This window comes from Kwoniella pini, chromosome 3, assembly GCF_000512605.2.
Source record: "Kwoniella pini CBS 10737 chromosome 3, complete sequence".
Taxonomy (NCBI): Eukaryota; Fungi; Basidiomycota; class Tremellomycetes; order Tremellales; family Cryptococcaceae; genus Kwoniella; species Kwoniella pini.
The window spans coordinates 1,415,102-1,429,059 of record NC_091718.1 but is presented as its reverse complement, the minus strand read 5'-3'; the positions used below and the strand labels follow the sequence as shown (position 1 = coordinate 1,429,059).

The 13,958-nt window shown below is 39.6% G+C and overlaps 4 protein-coding genes across 4 annotated transcripts; 3 read left to right on the top strand and 1 right to left on the bottom strand.

Moving 5' to 3' along the window:
* Window positions 1-620: 620 nt before the first annotated feature.
* Window positions 621-6,386, top strand: I206_102722 (uncharacterized protein; the record flags this gene model as incomplete). Its single annotated transcript, XM_019154828.1, has 7 exons — window positions 621-683; window positions 822-4,794; window positions 4,849-5,145; window positions 5,210-5,533; window positions 5,589-5,870; window positions 5,932-6,219; window positions 6,286-6,386. The coding sequence occupies 7 exons, from the start codon at window positions 621-623 to the stop codon at window positions 6,384-6,386; spliced, it is 5,328 nt and encodes a 1,775-aa protein (XP_019012231.1).
* A 922-nt stretch (window positions 6,387-7,308) lies between these two features.
* I206_102721 (uncharacterized protein) lies at window positions 7,309-8,504 on the top strand (the record flags this gene model as incomplete). Its single annotated transcript, XM_070202614.1, has 7 exons — window positions 7,309-7,323; window positions 7,395-7,485; window positions 7,635-7,691; window positions 7,779-7,851; window positions 7,950-8,056; window positions 8,122-8,216; window positions 8,343-8,504. The coding sequence occupies 7 exons, from the start codon at window positions 7,309-7,311 to the stop codon at window positions 8,502-8,504; spliced, it is 600 nt and encodes a 199-aa protein (XP_070058715.1).
* Window positions 8,505-8,779: 275 nt separating this feature from the next.
* Window positions 8,780-12,079, bottom strand: I206_102720 (potassium/sodium efflux P-type ATPase, fungal-type; the record flags this gene model as incomplete). The annotated part of the gene is made up of 6 exons (XM_019154826.1): window positions 8,780-9,178; window positions 9,244-10,557; window positions 10,605-10,825; window positions 10,880-11,585; window positions 11,646-11,890; window positions 11,959-12,079. The coding sequence occupies 6 exons, from the start codon at window positions 12,077-12,079 to the stop codon at window positions 8,780-8,782; spliced, it is 3,006 nt and encodes a 1,001-aa protein (XP_019012229.1).
* A 541-nt stretch (window positions 12,080-12,620) lies between these two features.
* On the top strand, window positions 12,621-13,914 carry I206_102719 (uncharacterized protein; the record flags this gene model as incomplete). The annotated part of the gene is made up of 4 exons (XM_019154825.1): window positions 12,621-13,039; window positions 13,118-13,407; window positions 13,511-13,709; window positions 13,782-13,914. The coding sequence occupies 4 exons, from the start codon at window positions 12,621-12,623 to the stop codon at window positions 13,912-13,914; spliced, it is 1,041 nt and encodes a 346-aa protein (XP_019012228.1).
* Window positions 13,915-13,958: the final 44 nt, after the last annotated feature.

The following is a 13,958-nucleotide window of genomic DNA, read 5'->3' as shown; positions in this document are numbered from 1 at the left end:
AGTGACTATAGCGAGGTGTTATAGAATATGAGACCCCTTCATTAGCCGATCTGAGTACATACAATACGGAGAATGCTTGCGAATACGATGTAACTATATGAAAAGGAATGTACGAATGAATGAATGTATATTTTTATGGTGGTTATGGTTATATGGCATTCAACGGTGCCTAACAATCGCTTGTACCAAAAATCCTAAAACCATCTATTAATTGCCATTTTTTTCGTTTTCGGTTGTCTTACTCAAGCATTATCATCAACATAATCATCGTAAATAATAATCAAAAATCCATCCATCCATACATACATACACCGGATAGTCTCTTGAGCTTGATAAATGCTCTCCTTCACATGACTCTGAATTGTTGATTATCAGTATCCATACGTTTCAGTCATCCATCGTTATCACCGTCAATTTCCTTAATGCATCATCAACCTTAATTCTGTATTACACCATCCGAATCACTATCACTCAAGGTGTCAATATAATCGCGCTGCTATTCTTCATCCGATCATCATACATAACACCGTTTATTACAATAGAATATTAGAGAATTTAGATCAATTTGAGAGCTCAATTTGTCCTGGATTGGACAGCGATAATTCTCGCGAGCATTTATAATGGCTTTAATGAATCCTGCGGAGGATGTTGATCTGTCGACTTTACCTCTACCCTTTCTTGAGGTGAGTTCATTTACCGTTGTAGGCTCGTTATAGGCTCGACAGCAAGTTTACCTACTATCTCCACTTTGATTACCAATCACCTCAGATTTACCTGTCCTCAGTCTATAGACGCTTGACTGACATTAACTATTCTTCCAGGCATACCCATCCCCTGCATTCATCCTGGTCGTACCGATAACCGCAAAGTCCAGGCCGAAATTCATATCTAGAGATACCGATGTTACCATTAGAAATTATAGTCACCCACCACAATATGATGACGATGTCTCGCCATTGAGTGGTCCATCTCGACATCCTTTCCCCTCAAACCCGGTAACATGGGCTAATGAAAAATGGTATCATTTGACTCAAGGAAGAACGATAGGAGATTGCGTAGATATGACAGTTCAAAATAAGCTTCAAGCTTGGATTGAGGGAGAAAGTGATTTCGAAGATATGAGATATCGCTCATGGCATTCAAACCAAACTACGGATAGTTTGAATGGAGGATTTAGGATGGACATGAAATGGCCTGAACCCGTTTCCCTTTTACTCGCGAAAACAATACTACCTCTCTCTCCCCCTTCATCAACGCATACATTTTGCATCATAACTGCGCAGCGGATAGACAATCTCATTTCATCTTCGACATCAAACGGATTATGGTCTAGCGTCACTTCCCCTACTGAACGTCCGTCAACCACGAGCTCACAAAATTCTATTTTTTCGTCAACCGATCCGAGATCAACAGGATCTATTGACGATTTTAGAAGGTCTGTACCTACTCCTGAACGTCAACAACAATATCACCGAGATTCAGCATATACCGAAGCGAGATCATCGTCCTTCGCATCGAGCATTGATACGAAATCATCTCGCCAACAACATCGTGACTCCTCTTCCACTGATTATCGAACTTCGGTAGATGTTGGATCATCCGCTTCTCAAATTGGCTCCCCTCTGACAACACCAGGATCGACATCGAACGCAAACTCCTACTTCAGCACTTCGTTCTGGGGGGAAAGTGTGAGAGAGAACGATAAGATCAGGCTCAAATCCTCGACTCGAAGAAGAGGACCTTCACCCAATGGTCATAGGATGTCAATCTCAGCTCAACCTAGAACCACCAATGATAATCAGACCGAACAATTCTGGCAAATGGTAGAAAGTATAGATTGGTCCAAAACTCCTCTAGGCGATAGATCGATATGGAAAGATGTTATAGATCCGATATTATCCATCACATTCGAATCAAAGTCATCCGATTGCGTTTGGTTAGGTCCGGATTTACGTTTGATCTATAACAAAGGATACAGTCAACTGCTTGATCATCCAAAATCAATGGGTGCTCCGGCCGAAGAAGTTTGGGCTGCTGTTTGGGATACAATTGAACCGCATGTCCGCTTGTGCATGTCCGGTACACCGGTGTTCAAAGACAATGACCCCATTTTCTGGAGAAGATATGGGAATAATGTTTTGATGGAACACTACCATTCATGGAGATATGTGCCAATAGCAGGTAAAGATGGATCGATTCTTGGTATCTTCAATCAATCAACTGAAACCACCGAAAAAGTCTTACAAGATAGAAGGTTGACTTCTTCAAGGGATCTATCGGAAAGAATGTTGATTGTTAGGTCGATGGATGAATATTTCCCTGCTTTATCGGAAGTTTTAGAAGAAAATCCTAAAGACGCTCCTTTCTTCATGTGTTATAAAATTCAGCAAATCGAATCCAACGCGAATCACGTTCAGATCGAAGCAACTTTACAAACCAAGGTTGGTGTACCCGAAGGACATCCATCCGTTCATGAACGGTTATCATTTACTTTACCACCTACCAGAACGAAAGCAAACTTTGGTCCCAATGTGGATAGGATGTCATCGCCAACGCTCTCCGCCATCTCAGCGCTATCCTCAGGGAGTGGACGAATATGCCATGTCACATCGGATGGACACCAATGGCCCATACTCAAAGCGCTTACCACACGGCAATGTGTAATCGTCGACGATTGCAGTGAGCTAATTGAAGGCTTTGAGATTCGACAATGGGATGAATTACCTTTCGCGGCTATAGTCATCCCGATCTGTAGTGACGGATCGATAGAAGTGCCCGATGCGGTTATGGTCATGGGTCTGAATGTCAGACGACCATTCGATACGGAGTACGATGAATGGATACATGCTATTAGATCTCAGCTAGTCTCATCGCTCTCGACCGTAAAAGCGGCGGAAGCAGAGCAGAGGATGGAAGAGGACAACGCCAGGATGGAAAGGGCAAAAGCTGCCTGGTTCAGGGGAGCAGCACATGACCTTCGAAGTCCCCTCACTCTAATAGCAGGACCACTCTCAGATTTACTCGACGATAACCCCACGGCGACGCAACGAGCAGCCCTTACGACCGCTCAGAGGAATATCGATCGACTCATGAGACTCGTCAACGCTCTTATGGACTTTTCTCGATTGGAAGCGGGACGAATGGCAGGTCGTTTCCTGCCAACCGATCTTGGGGAGTTCATTCTTGAACTCGCAGCATTATTCAGACCCGCTGTCGAAAGGCTGGGCATTCAATATACGATCGACGTCGAACCCAGCGATCAATTGGTTTATATCGACCCAACCCTCTTCGAAACCGTTTTATCTAATATTATTGGAAACGCGCTCAAATACACCGAGCAGGGAAGTATAACCGTACAATTGCGTTATACCGATCATGCGGAGATCTCTGTCGTTGATACAGGAGTCGGAATCCCAGAGGATGAGATACCGCTTGTGACAGAATGGTATCACCGAGCGACTACTGCTGTTCACGCAGGAACTCAAGGTTCAGGATTAGGTTTGGCTCTGGCGAAAGAGCTGCTTCGGCTTCACGCTGGTGATCTGACGGTCACCTCGAAAGTAGCGACTTCGCCAAATCAATCTCACGGATCGACTTTCACAGCTAGAATTCCCCTGTCCTTCAGGCCCGCTCCGCCCACCTCTTCAGCTAGTCCGGATACTTTTGGTAATTACGGTAAAGCCGTTGCCAACGAAGCGATGAGATGGACAAAAGAAGGCGACGCTGAAACTTCCAGTGAAGGTGCAGCTACCGATTCAGCCATCGGATCAGGATCCAAATTCTCTGATGGATTCCTTTTCGAAAAAACCGATACAATCTTACTAGTCGAAGATAATGCAGATATGCGTCGTTATATCAAACAGATTTTTGATTCCTTCTGCACGGTCATAGAAGCTACTAACGGACAACAAGCTTTGGAAATGGCAATATCAAATCCACCAAGTCTCATCTTATCGGATATGTTAATGCCGAAGATGAATGGTTTAGATCTTTTGCAAGAAATCCGAAATCACCCAAACACCAAGATTGTACCTATGGTACTACTTTCGGCTATAGCAGGAGACGAATCTAGAGTAGAAGCTCTGATGATGGGCGCCGAAGATTATTTGGCGAAACCATTCAAACCTAAAGAATTAGTTGCTCGAGTCCATCTTCACCTTCAAGTCGGTAAGAAGCGAGCTCACTTGGAGAAAATGTTCCATGAAAGGGAGACTGAAATCGCTGTGTTATCAGAATACTGTCCTTCAGGAATAGTAAGGGCTGATGGAACTACGGGGCGACTGATCTACGCGAATAGAGCTTGGAGAGAACAATCTGATATCCTCGACGAGGACCCGAATAAGTGGGCCGATTGTGTCGATGACGAGACAAAAGGTAAATTACAAACCGAGTGGTCGGAGTATATCAAGGGTAATGAGAAAGAATTTAGAATCAATTGGAAGTACAACACAGGCAAAACAATGTCTGGTATTTTCATCAAACTTGATCGAGTCAACCCTTCTATGTCTGGTATACTTGGTTGTACGACAGACATAACCCATGAGGAACAAAGATTAATCGAAGCTGAACAAAGAAGACAAGAAGCTGAAGAATCAAAACATCAACAAGAGCTTTTGATCGATTTGACCTCGCATGAGATTAGGACTCCAGTTTCGGCTATTTTACAATGTTCAAGTCTTGTTAAAGAGAATTTGATATCACTTAAAGATCAACTGAAAAGTTCAGGTGCCATTGGCTTTTGTCCTACCAAGGAACTGCTTGAGGATTTAGAAGAAGATGTTGAAGCGCTTGAGAGTGGGTGTATTTCTGGCGTGATTGCCCTAACATCGCGCTGACTTTGATCCTTAGGTATCTACCAATGTGGTCTTGTCCAAGAGCGAATAGCAGGAGATGTTTTATCTCTCGCCCGAATCCAACTTGATATGTTGACATTGTTCGACATCGAAGTTGATCTTCGAAAAGAAGCAAGGAAAGTCTCGAGTGTCTTTGCATCCGAAGCGAAGACTAAGAAGATTGACTTGTCTTTGAAATTCGGAGAAACATTGGAATTGGGTAAAGTCTTGTCTATCAAGACTGACCCAGTGAGATTGGGTCAGGTTGTTACGAATCTAATCTCGAACGCTATACGATTCACTTCTGCAAGAGGTAAGTGCGAGACATATTCGCTTGTGTGACAGATGCTTACAACCTCATTTCTGTCACCTCCCAGATGTTCGAAAGATCACGGTCAAATATGATATCTCATTCAACCCTCCAGCCGATGATACATGTGCACTTCCCCATTCACTTGGAATTCCAACGAAATTACCAGCAGAAGAAGATACACCTCTTTGGTTGTTTGTTAGTGTCACTGACACCGGACCAGGTATGAGTCCGAAAGAGCTCGCTGTGCTATTCAAGCGATTCGCACAAGGCAATAAGATGATACATACGAAATATGGTGGAAGTGGTTTGGGTTTGTTCATTTGTCGAAAGATTACAGAGCTGCTTGGTGGTCGGATCGAGGTATTGAGTCAACTTGGCGAAGGAAGTGGTAAGTCAATATTCGACATCGAAACCATATTATTATACTGACAAAACTTTCGCAGTTTTCCGATTCTTCATCAAAACTCGCTGTGTTGCCCCTCCCTCCGCATTAGCAGCATACGTCGAAGCTGCTTCTCTCGGAGCCTTGCGATCACCTGCAGCTGCTTCGTTCGGGATACCACCAAGTCCATCGCCATCGATCGTATCAAATGGAACTTCTTCAGCAAGTAGTCCTACACCTCCACCCGAAGGATTAATGGAACATATCTTGATTGTTGAGGATAATATAATCAATCAAACTGTACTTAAAAGGCAAATTGTCAAAGCTGGTTTGACTTGTGACGGTAAGTTAAATCTTATCTCCCGGATACCAAAGGTGCAATACTAATTCACTTTTTCCGGTAGTTGCGAACAATGGTTTAGAAGCACTCAATCTGATTCGTGAAGCTCATAGACAGGCTAAACGTGCAGGTGGAATTGTACCAGGTGAAAATTCAATTAAAAGAGTGAAAAAACCATACGATGTTGTTCTTATGGATTTAGAAATGCCAGTTATGGATGGTTTAACAGCTATTAAAGAATTACGTGAAGCTGAAAAATCAGGAAGTTTAAGTAGGAATATGGTTATTGCTTTAACTGGTAACGCAAGACAAGGACAAATTGATCAAGCTTTAGCAGCTGGAATGGATGATGGTGAGTTAATACTCTATGACTTTATTAAAGGTTGTAAGCTGATGAGTGATTTTGACTTTGTTTCAGTTGTCATAAAACCATATGTTTTGAAAAATTTATTAACTAAAATTAGAGTTTTAACTGCAAAAAGAGAAGAACTTGAAAAAGCAGCCGAGGAAGAGAATTAGATAGAATTGAATTTGTATTTTTAGAAGAAACAATTTTTAAATTAGAGTAATAGTAGGATTATCTTATGTTGTATTTCTAATTTGATCAAAAGGTTGTTAGCATAGATATTATATATATCTACTGTTCCATCAAAAAAAGCTTTAATGGTGTGACTTTTACATTATTAGCATTTATATTCTAGTTAAATATGTAGCATTATATAGTATACATACATTGCATTTCTTATGTATAATCATAATTCACTTTTTTCACTCGATACTCAAGTATCGGGATCCATTCGGACCGGAAATTCAATTCAGTCTCACTCGTCATTCAAGTATGCACGGTTCGATCGTTTTATACGTCTTTTATCTCCATGATGCTTGATTCCTACGCCATCAATTTGTTTACGATTTTGTCAAAGAAACACCAAAGATATCAACTCATCGGAATAGAATGCAAGATCAGAAGTAATCTTCATATACAAATACATGATCAAATCAGATCGATAATTTAAAGGTGATCTAAGATGATCCCGATGAAACGAACTATTTTATATAGTCATAACACACTGACCTGCGTTTCATTAGTCTTATGCTGAGCTCGAGCCTCTGAAAAGATATGACTAAGAATGTAATTATGATCATTGATTAAGAAATTTGGGAACTTAAAAGCTTGGTGATTTGTTGATGATCACTCCTTGAGTACTTATTGACATGTAAAAATAAGAAAAACAAATTGAATTTTGCCTTGATCAATATTAATTCAACTTACAATAAAGTCAATGAAAGACAGATGATAAATAGCTAAGGTTATAAACGAAACAAAACCCAAAGGAAGGATCATAATTTACAACCGTCAATTTGGCTCACTAAATATCTCATTATTGAATTTTAAATCACTTAATTTCTATTGACAAATAGTATTGATATAATCACAGAAATGAGAGTATTTCAAGTAAGTCACAATATAAAATTACTCGATTATTCCTTTTTGTTATTATTGATATATTGAAATATGACGATTAGTGCGCTGTAATGGGTTCAGGTGGAGTAGGTAAATCAGCTATAACTGTTAGGTTCATAAATGGTTCATATCTTGAGTGGTATGATCCAACTAGTGAGTATGAAATTTTGAATTAATTATAGCTATCAAGCTAATTTTGAAATAATATGATAATAGTTGAGGATTCATGTAAGTGGATTTCACTTATATGAAGTATATTAGATAGAATATTAATTGGAATTTTGTTATTTGATTGATTGTAGATCGTAAACAATTTAATGTAGATAATCAACCTTGTCTTTTAGAAATACTTGATACAGGTGAGATGTAATTGGAATAATCAAATTTTCATTCTTTTTAAGTATGTTTTTTGAATATTCATGCTGAATTTAAAAATATTTTCATAGCTGGTATTGATCAATATCTTACTTTGAATGATATGTTTATACGTGAATCAGAAGGTTTCATATTAGTATTCTCGCAAGTTAATTTTTTTTGTTTCTTCTTTATAATTATTTCAAGATTATTCCTTCGATTTATGATATTGATTTACTTATATATTAAATCTTCAAATTCAGATTATGTCAAAGAGATTCTTTTGAAGAAGTATTGCGTACTTATGATGCTATACAACGTATAAAATTATCTGAAGGTGGAAGAATAATTCCAATAGTAATTGTAGGGAGTAAGTTTAACGAATTCATCTTAAAAAGAAATAATATATAATGATTAATTATTCATCGTAATTAGATAAATCAGATTTAATAGATGAAAGAGAAGTAGATACCACAGAAGGTGAAAAATTATCATTAAATTGGAATTGTTCTTATTATGAAACTTCTGCTGTAAGTTTTTATTGATTTTTTCTAAATTTTGTTTTGAATTTTCAATCATCCAATTTCATTGGTTCAATAATATGAAGATATGATAGAATTGAAATTATAAATTGATTTACTTTTTTGATTAAATAGCGTACATCAATTAATATAAATTCAGTATTTGAAGATATTGTACGTCAATTAAGAAAAAATGAATTATCAAAACGTCAAGAAAAAAATAAAGATTATCTAAATAATAATTATAATATTAGTAGAAGAAAAAGAATAAAAACTAAGAAATGTGTAATTTTATGATTAATCAAACAAATCAATTTGGAATGGTATTCTAAGTTATTCTCAAATAATCCCAAATCAATATGTCAATAAACTCAGTAGATGTAAAATTATAGAAATCAAACCTTGATACACTGATAACAATGAAATCCATGCATGTTTACGATAAAACTATATGTCTAAAATATTTTGCAATTGTATGTAAATCTATTCCACTTTCTATCATCTAAGTTATGTCTTCCCCACACACATTCTAAAGTTCAAAACCACTTTCCAATCTTATCTACCTTAGCCAATCAATCTTTTTTGACTTTCTTACTTCCACTAACATCTAATCTCATACTAACCCATTTCAAAATTTCATCAATAACAATTACCGGAGCTGAAATCAGAACAACAGCAATCCATTCTTCTTGATTCAAAGCAGTAATTCTGAACATAGTTCGGAAGAAAGGTACGTAAAGAATCATGAAATGTAAAGCCATTGAAAGTGCGATTGATGCAACGAGATAAGGGTTTGTCCAAAGTGGTAATACTAATAAACTTTCATTTTCACTCAACGAGTTACAGGCGTTGAACATTTCGATGACCACCAGGATTGAAAGTGATACTGTTGTTGCGCGCATGGATGGTAAACCTGTAAACATTGAGCAATCTAAATTTGGGAATGAGCTTGAACATTGATGGAAATGAGTCTATAACCGATATCACTGTATCAGTTTCCATATTTTCTCTGAACGAGGAGACTCGATTCACTCACCAACTCGTGGAAGCTAATTTGAGGACCACCAGTGTAGAACATAAACCACCAAGCATATCCGAAAACAGTGGCCGCACCAACATAAATCCCAATGACCATATACCTGAAGAACAACCAACCACCAACCAAAGGTTCTTTTGAGGATCTAGGAGGTGTTTTCATGATTTGATGATCTGGAGGATTAAATCCGAGAGCGGTAGCAGGTAATCCATCGGTGATTAAGTTTACCCAGAGTAATTGTACGGGAATGAGAGCTTCAGGCATACCAAGAAGGACAGTCAGGAAAATTGAAACTACTTCTCCGATATTTGAAGAGATCAAATATCGAATAAACTGTTTAGTGTTATTGTAAATTGCTCGACCTTCTTCGACTGCTTTTTCGATGGTAGCGAAATTGTCCGTAGCGAGAACCATATCCGCGGCCAACTTAGCTACATCTGTACCAGATCCCATAGCAATACCGATATCAGCCTTCTTAAGAGCGGGAGCATCGTTGACACCGTCACCAGTCATAGCTACTACCAATCCTAAACCTTGCAACAAGTCGACCAATTGCGATTTATGGGTTGGCTCAGTTCGAGAAAACAATGAGGCACGTTGGACAGCAGCGATTTTTTCTTCTTGTGACAGAGCATCTAATTCTCTTCCAGTATAGGATTTTCCAGTTAAATCTTCATCAATACCAAACACACCAATTTCCCGACAGATTGTTTCGGCTGTATTTTTGTTGTCACCGGTGATGACGATTGTTCTAATTCCAGCAGTCTTACATTTTGCGATGGCATCTTTGACTTCAGGTCGAGGGGGATCAAGCATACCAACCAATCCGACAAAGGTCATATCCCTTTCGAATTTGATGTAATCTTCAGCAGAATTGGTTTTGTAGTGCGAGACATCATTGTCCGACTCTTCGAGGTAGGCAAGAGCGAGAGTTCGGAGACCTTTATGACCGTATTCTAATTGTTTTTGTGCAAGTTGTTCTCGGAGCGCAGGTGTAAGGTCGGAGACGCCAGAAGGGAGAATAACTCTGCTACATCTTTCAATGACAGATTCAGGTGCACCCTTGACGAGCAGAGAAGTGCCAGTGGGCGTTTGAGCGAGAACCGACATGGATTTCCGATCACGGGTGAACTCGAAGGTCAAAACTCGTTTGACACGGGTTTCGTAGTGGTCGTTAACGGCAGTAGCTCGAGCTTGAGGACCGAGGTTAGCGAGACCAGTGTTGAATGCATCAGAATCCGAAGCGAGTTTTTCGACCAGTACTTTAAGTGCAGCTTCGGTTGGTTCGCCGACATTGGTGTAAGTGTCGGTTTCCTAATTAATTGTAAGTTCGATATTCACCCCACATCCAATTTACTCACGGCATTGTAAGCGATCTTGGCGTCATTACAGATAGCACTGATTTCCACAAGCTTATTGACAGGAGCGGTTCTGACAGCAGTCTTCTCGGCATGTTGGCCATCAATTGTGGTGATAGATCCAGTGGGAGCGAAAGTAGTACCACCAACTTGGTATTCGGCGAAACCGGTGCTACCGCAAGTCAAGAATCGAGCGACACTCATTTGATTTGTGGTCAGTGTACCTGAGAGGACCGTCAGCCGAAGTAGCTTTAGCCCTTGCCTGAAAGCTGACATACCAGTTTTATCAGAGCAAATGACGTTTGTACAACCTAAGGTCTCCACACTTGGCAAGTTTCTAACAATTGCGCCTCGTTTGGCCATTTTTTTAGTTCCCAGAGCTAAACAAGCAGTTATGACAGCAGCCAAACCTTCTGGGATAGCTGCAACGGCAAGAGCGACAGCGATTTTAAGGTAGTAGATAGCACCGCCAAGCCAGCCGTGATGACTTGGATCGTTGAAATGTCGGATATTAACTAGCCAAACGAGTACACAAATGACCGAGATGACCTTTGCTAATTGATCTCCGAAATCATCTAATTTCCTCTTTAATGGAGTCTTCTCCTCTTCCTCATCATCCTTTGAAATACTTGAGTGGATGGCACCAATAGCTGTTCTGGATCCGGTCAAAGCGACTACAGCTTTAGCAGCTCCGTTGACTACGGTCGTTCCGGAGAACAACATGTTGACCATATCTTGTTTAACAGCAGTCGTGTCCTTTACAACGTTTTCGGTCTTTCCAACGGACATGGATTCTCCAGTCAACATAGCTTGATCTACTCTAAATGAAGACGACGAGAATGACAGGATTCGGCAATCTGCTGGGATTCGGTCTCCAACGTGAACAGAAACGATGTCTCCAGGTACGAGCTCGGAAGCAGGAATTTTGATCAAACGACCGGACCGTATAACAGAGGCTTCGTCGGGTGAATATTCCTTCAAGGCCTACGAAATCTTCTTCAGCTTTGTACAGAGTGATACCGTCAAAACAGCTCAAACACTCACATCGATAGCCTTTTCCGCATTGGTTTCCTGAACAACACCGACCGTAGCGTTGGCTATCAAGATTAGGAGAATCACGGAGGGCTCCACAAAGGCGGTTAACCATGATCCTCCAGGTTCAGACACGTCTTCGAAAAGTGCTAATACGAAGGAGACCACCGCTGATCCAAGAAGGATGAGGACTAATTGATCTTTGAATTGAGCAAGGATAAGCTTGAGTAAGGATGTAGGTGCTGCTTCTGGTAAAGCTGTTGCATTGAGAGTCATGAGCATCAAGCTTCCATAGTATCGATCAGTTAGGAAGCGAGCAACTTACAATTCTCCCCATACGCTTCTCTATTTCTTTTGACTTGTTCCTCTGTTAGTCCATTTTCGGGATGCGTCCCGAAATATGCTAATGCATCGTTGGGAGTGAATGTCCAAGCGTTGGCCAGCATGTTGTTGGTAGAATGAGCGAACAAGAGGCCACTAGAAAGGAGCGAGATGGTTTTCCGATGTGATCTGCTAAGTCCAGCTAGCAAATAAATGTATTTCTTGCGATTCTGCTATTCCCCACTATGAACAGCCGAGTTTTTTGAGCGGATTCTATGCCTTCACAAGCAATTGCTGATGTACTTTGCGTCTGACTTTTCAGAAGCAAAGGTTGAGCAAAGTTTGCCTTTATTTGTCAGGATGTCCAGTAAAGGAATTGACAAGTTGAGATGGGTTGAAAGATTAAGAAAAGGCGTTTATTCAAAAAAAGAAAAGTAAAGAAAAGAGAAGAACACGTAACAAAACAAAGATGCCACGTATCAGCTTACAAATGATTCATTAACCTAAGGCACGTTCCTGACCGGCGATGTTACGTAATTTGATACATCCATACATCCATCAATAATGACCGTCACCATACACTCTTCGTTCACTATACATTATCAAAACTATGTTGACAACTAACATCTCATTCAATCGCAATCCTTCGAAAATATCTTGTACGCTATGCCATACATATCCAACGAAACGCTAATCGGAGCGGCTCTTTTAATCGTTCTGGCATTCGGCTATCAATATATCCCTTCTAATCCATCAGCTACAGCTCGAGCTCACGAAGCGAATCAAAGTACTTCATCAAAAAAGAGAAATAAAAAGAAACAATCTAAATCCCAAATAGGACCTACTAATGGATCTAAGGAATCAGATGAAATCGTCTTAGGCGAAAAGCCTGGAAAGCAAGATTCAAACGACAATTATATTACCGATAAAGGAATTAAAGAAGCTAATAATGAAGAAGCAGATAAAATAGCTTTAGGAGAAAGCAAAGATGAAGGGAAAACACAACAACAACAACAACCGAAACAAAAAAAGAGATTATTAGCCGAAAAGCTTTTACCCAAACAACCTAAAACGAAAGTTGACGAGTAAGTTATTATCTACACCCTAAATCAGGTTAGTCAATTTAAACAGGAATTTCAGCTAATTGTATTTGAGTTTCAAAGTATGTTAGCTCCAGAAGACAGACCTGGTCAAATTGCAAGAGTAATGAGAGTGACTTCTTCCAACAATGCATCAAGTACCAATAAATCCAATTCATTCAACGTCATTTCTGAACCTGCTTCAGAACAAATTGATGAATCAGAATCAGAAGATGAAACACCAGAATCAGGATCAGGCAATGCCGATGAAAGGATCAACACTTTCGAGAATGATTACTCTAACTTGACTGATTTTGAAAAGGTAAAACCAATACAGAATGATGGGTGGGATGTAGTAACTAGCAAGAAGAAGAGTGAGTTGACTTGATCATGTTATCCTCATTTATGCTTCACTTGCTGCCGTCCATTCGCATTCTCAAATTGCTAGTTGGCTGATACATCCTTTCTTTTGCGTAGAAACATCGTCACATCTTAACATTTCATCAGATCCTTTTTCTTCTCAATCAACTTCAACTTCTCTTCCATTACCACCAGGAGCAGCATCTCGACAACAAAAGAAGAACGCTAAAAAAGCAGAAGAAAAAAAATTAGCTAGAGAAGCTGAAGAAATTGAAAGACAAAGAAGATTAGCATTACATAGAAAAGATCTTGAAAGGTAAAAAATTGGATTTCGTGATATAATTCTATTGTTCAACATTTACTGATTTGTCTATTTATCTTTTCGTAGAGAACGAATTAACGAACTTTACGCTGCAAAACAATCTAATTCAAATCGAGGGAAAGTTTTAAGTAAGAATGGTACATTGAATAATTCATCAAAAGCTACTTTGAATGAAAATGGTAAACTCGTATGGGACTGATTGGGCAAATCTGGAGATTTGAGAATCAATTTTCACGAAAACTG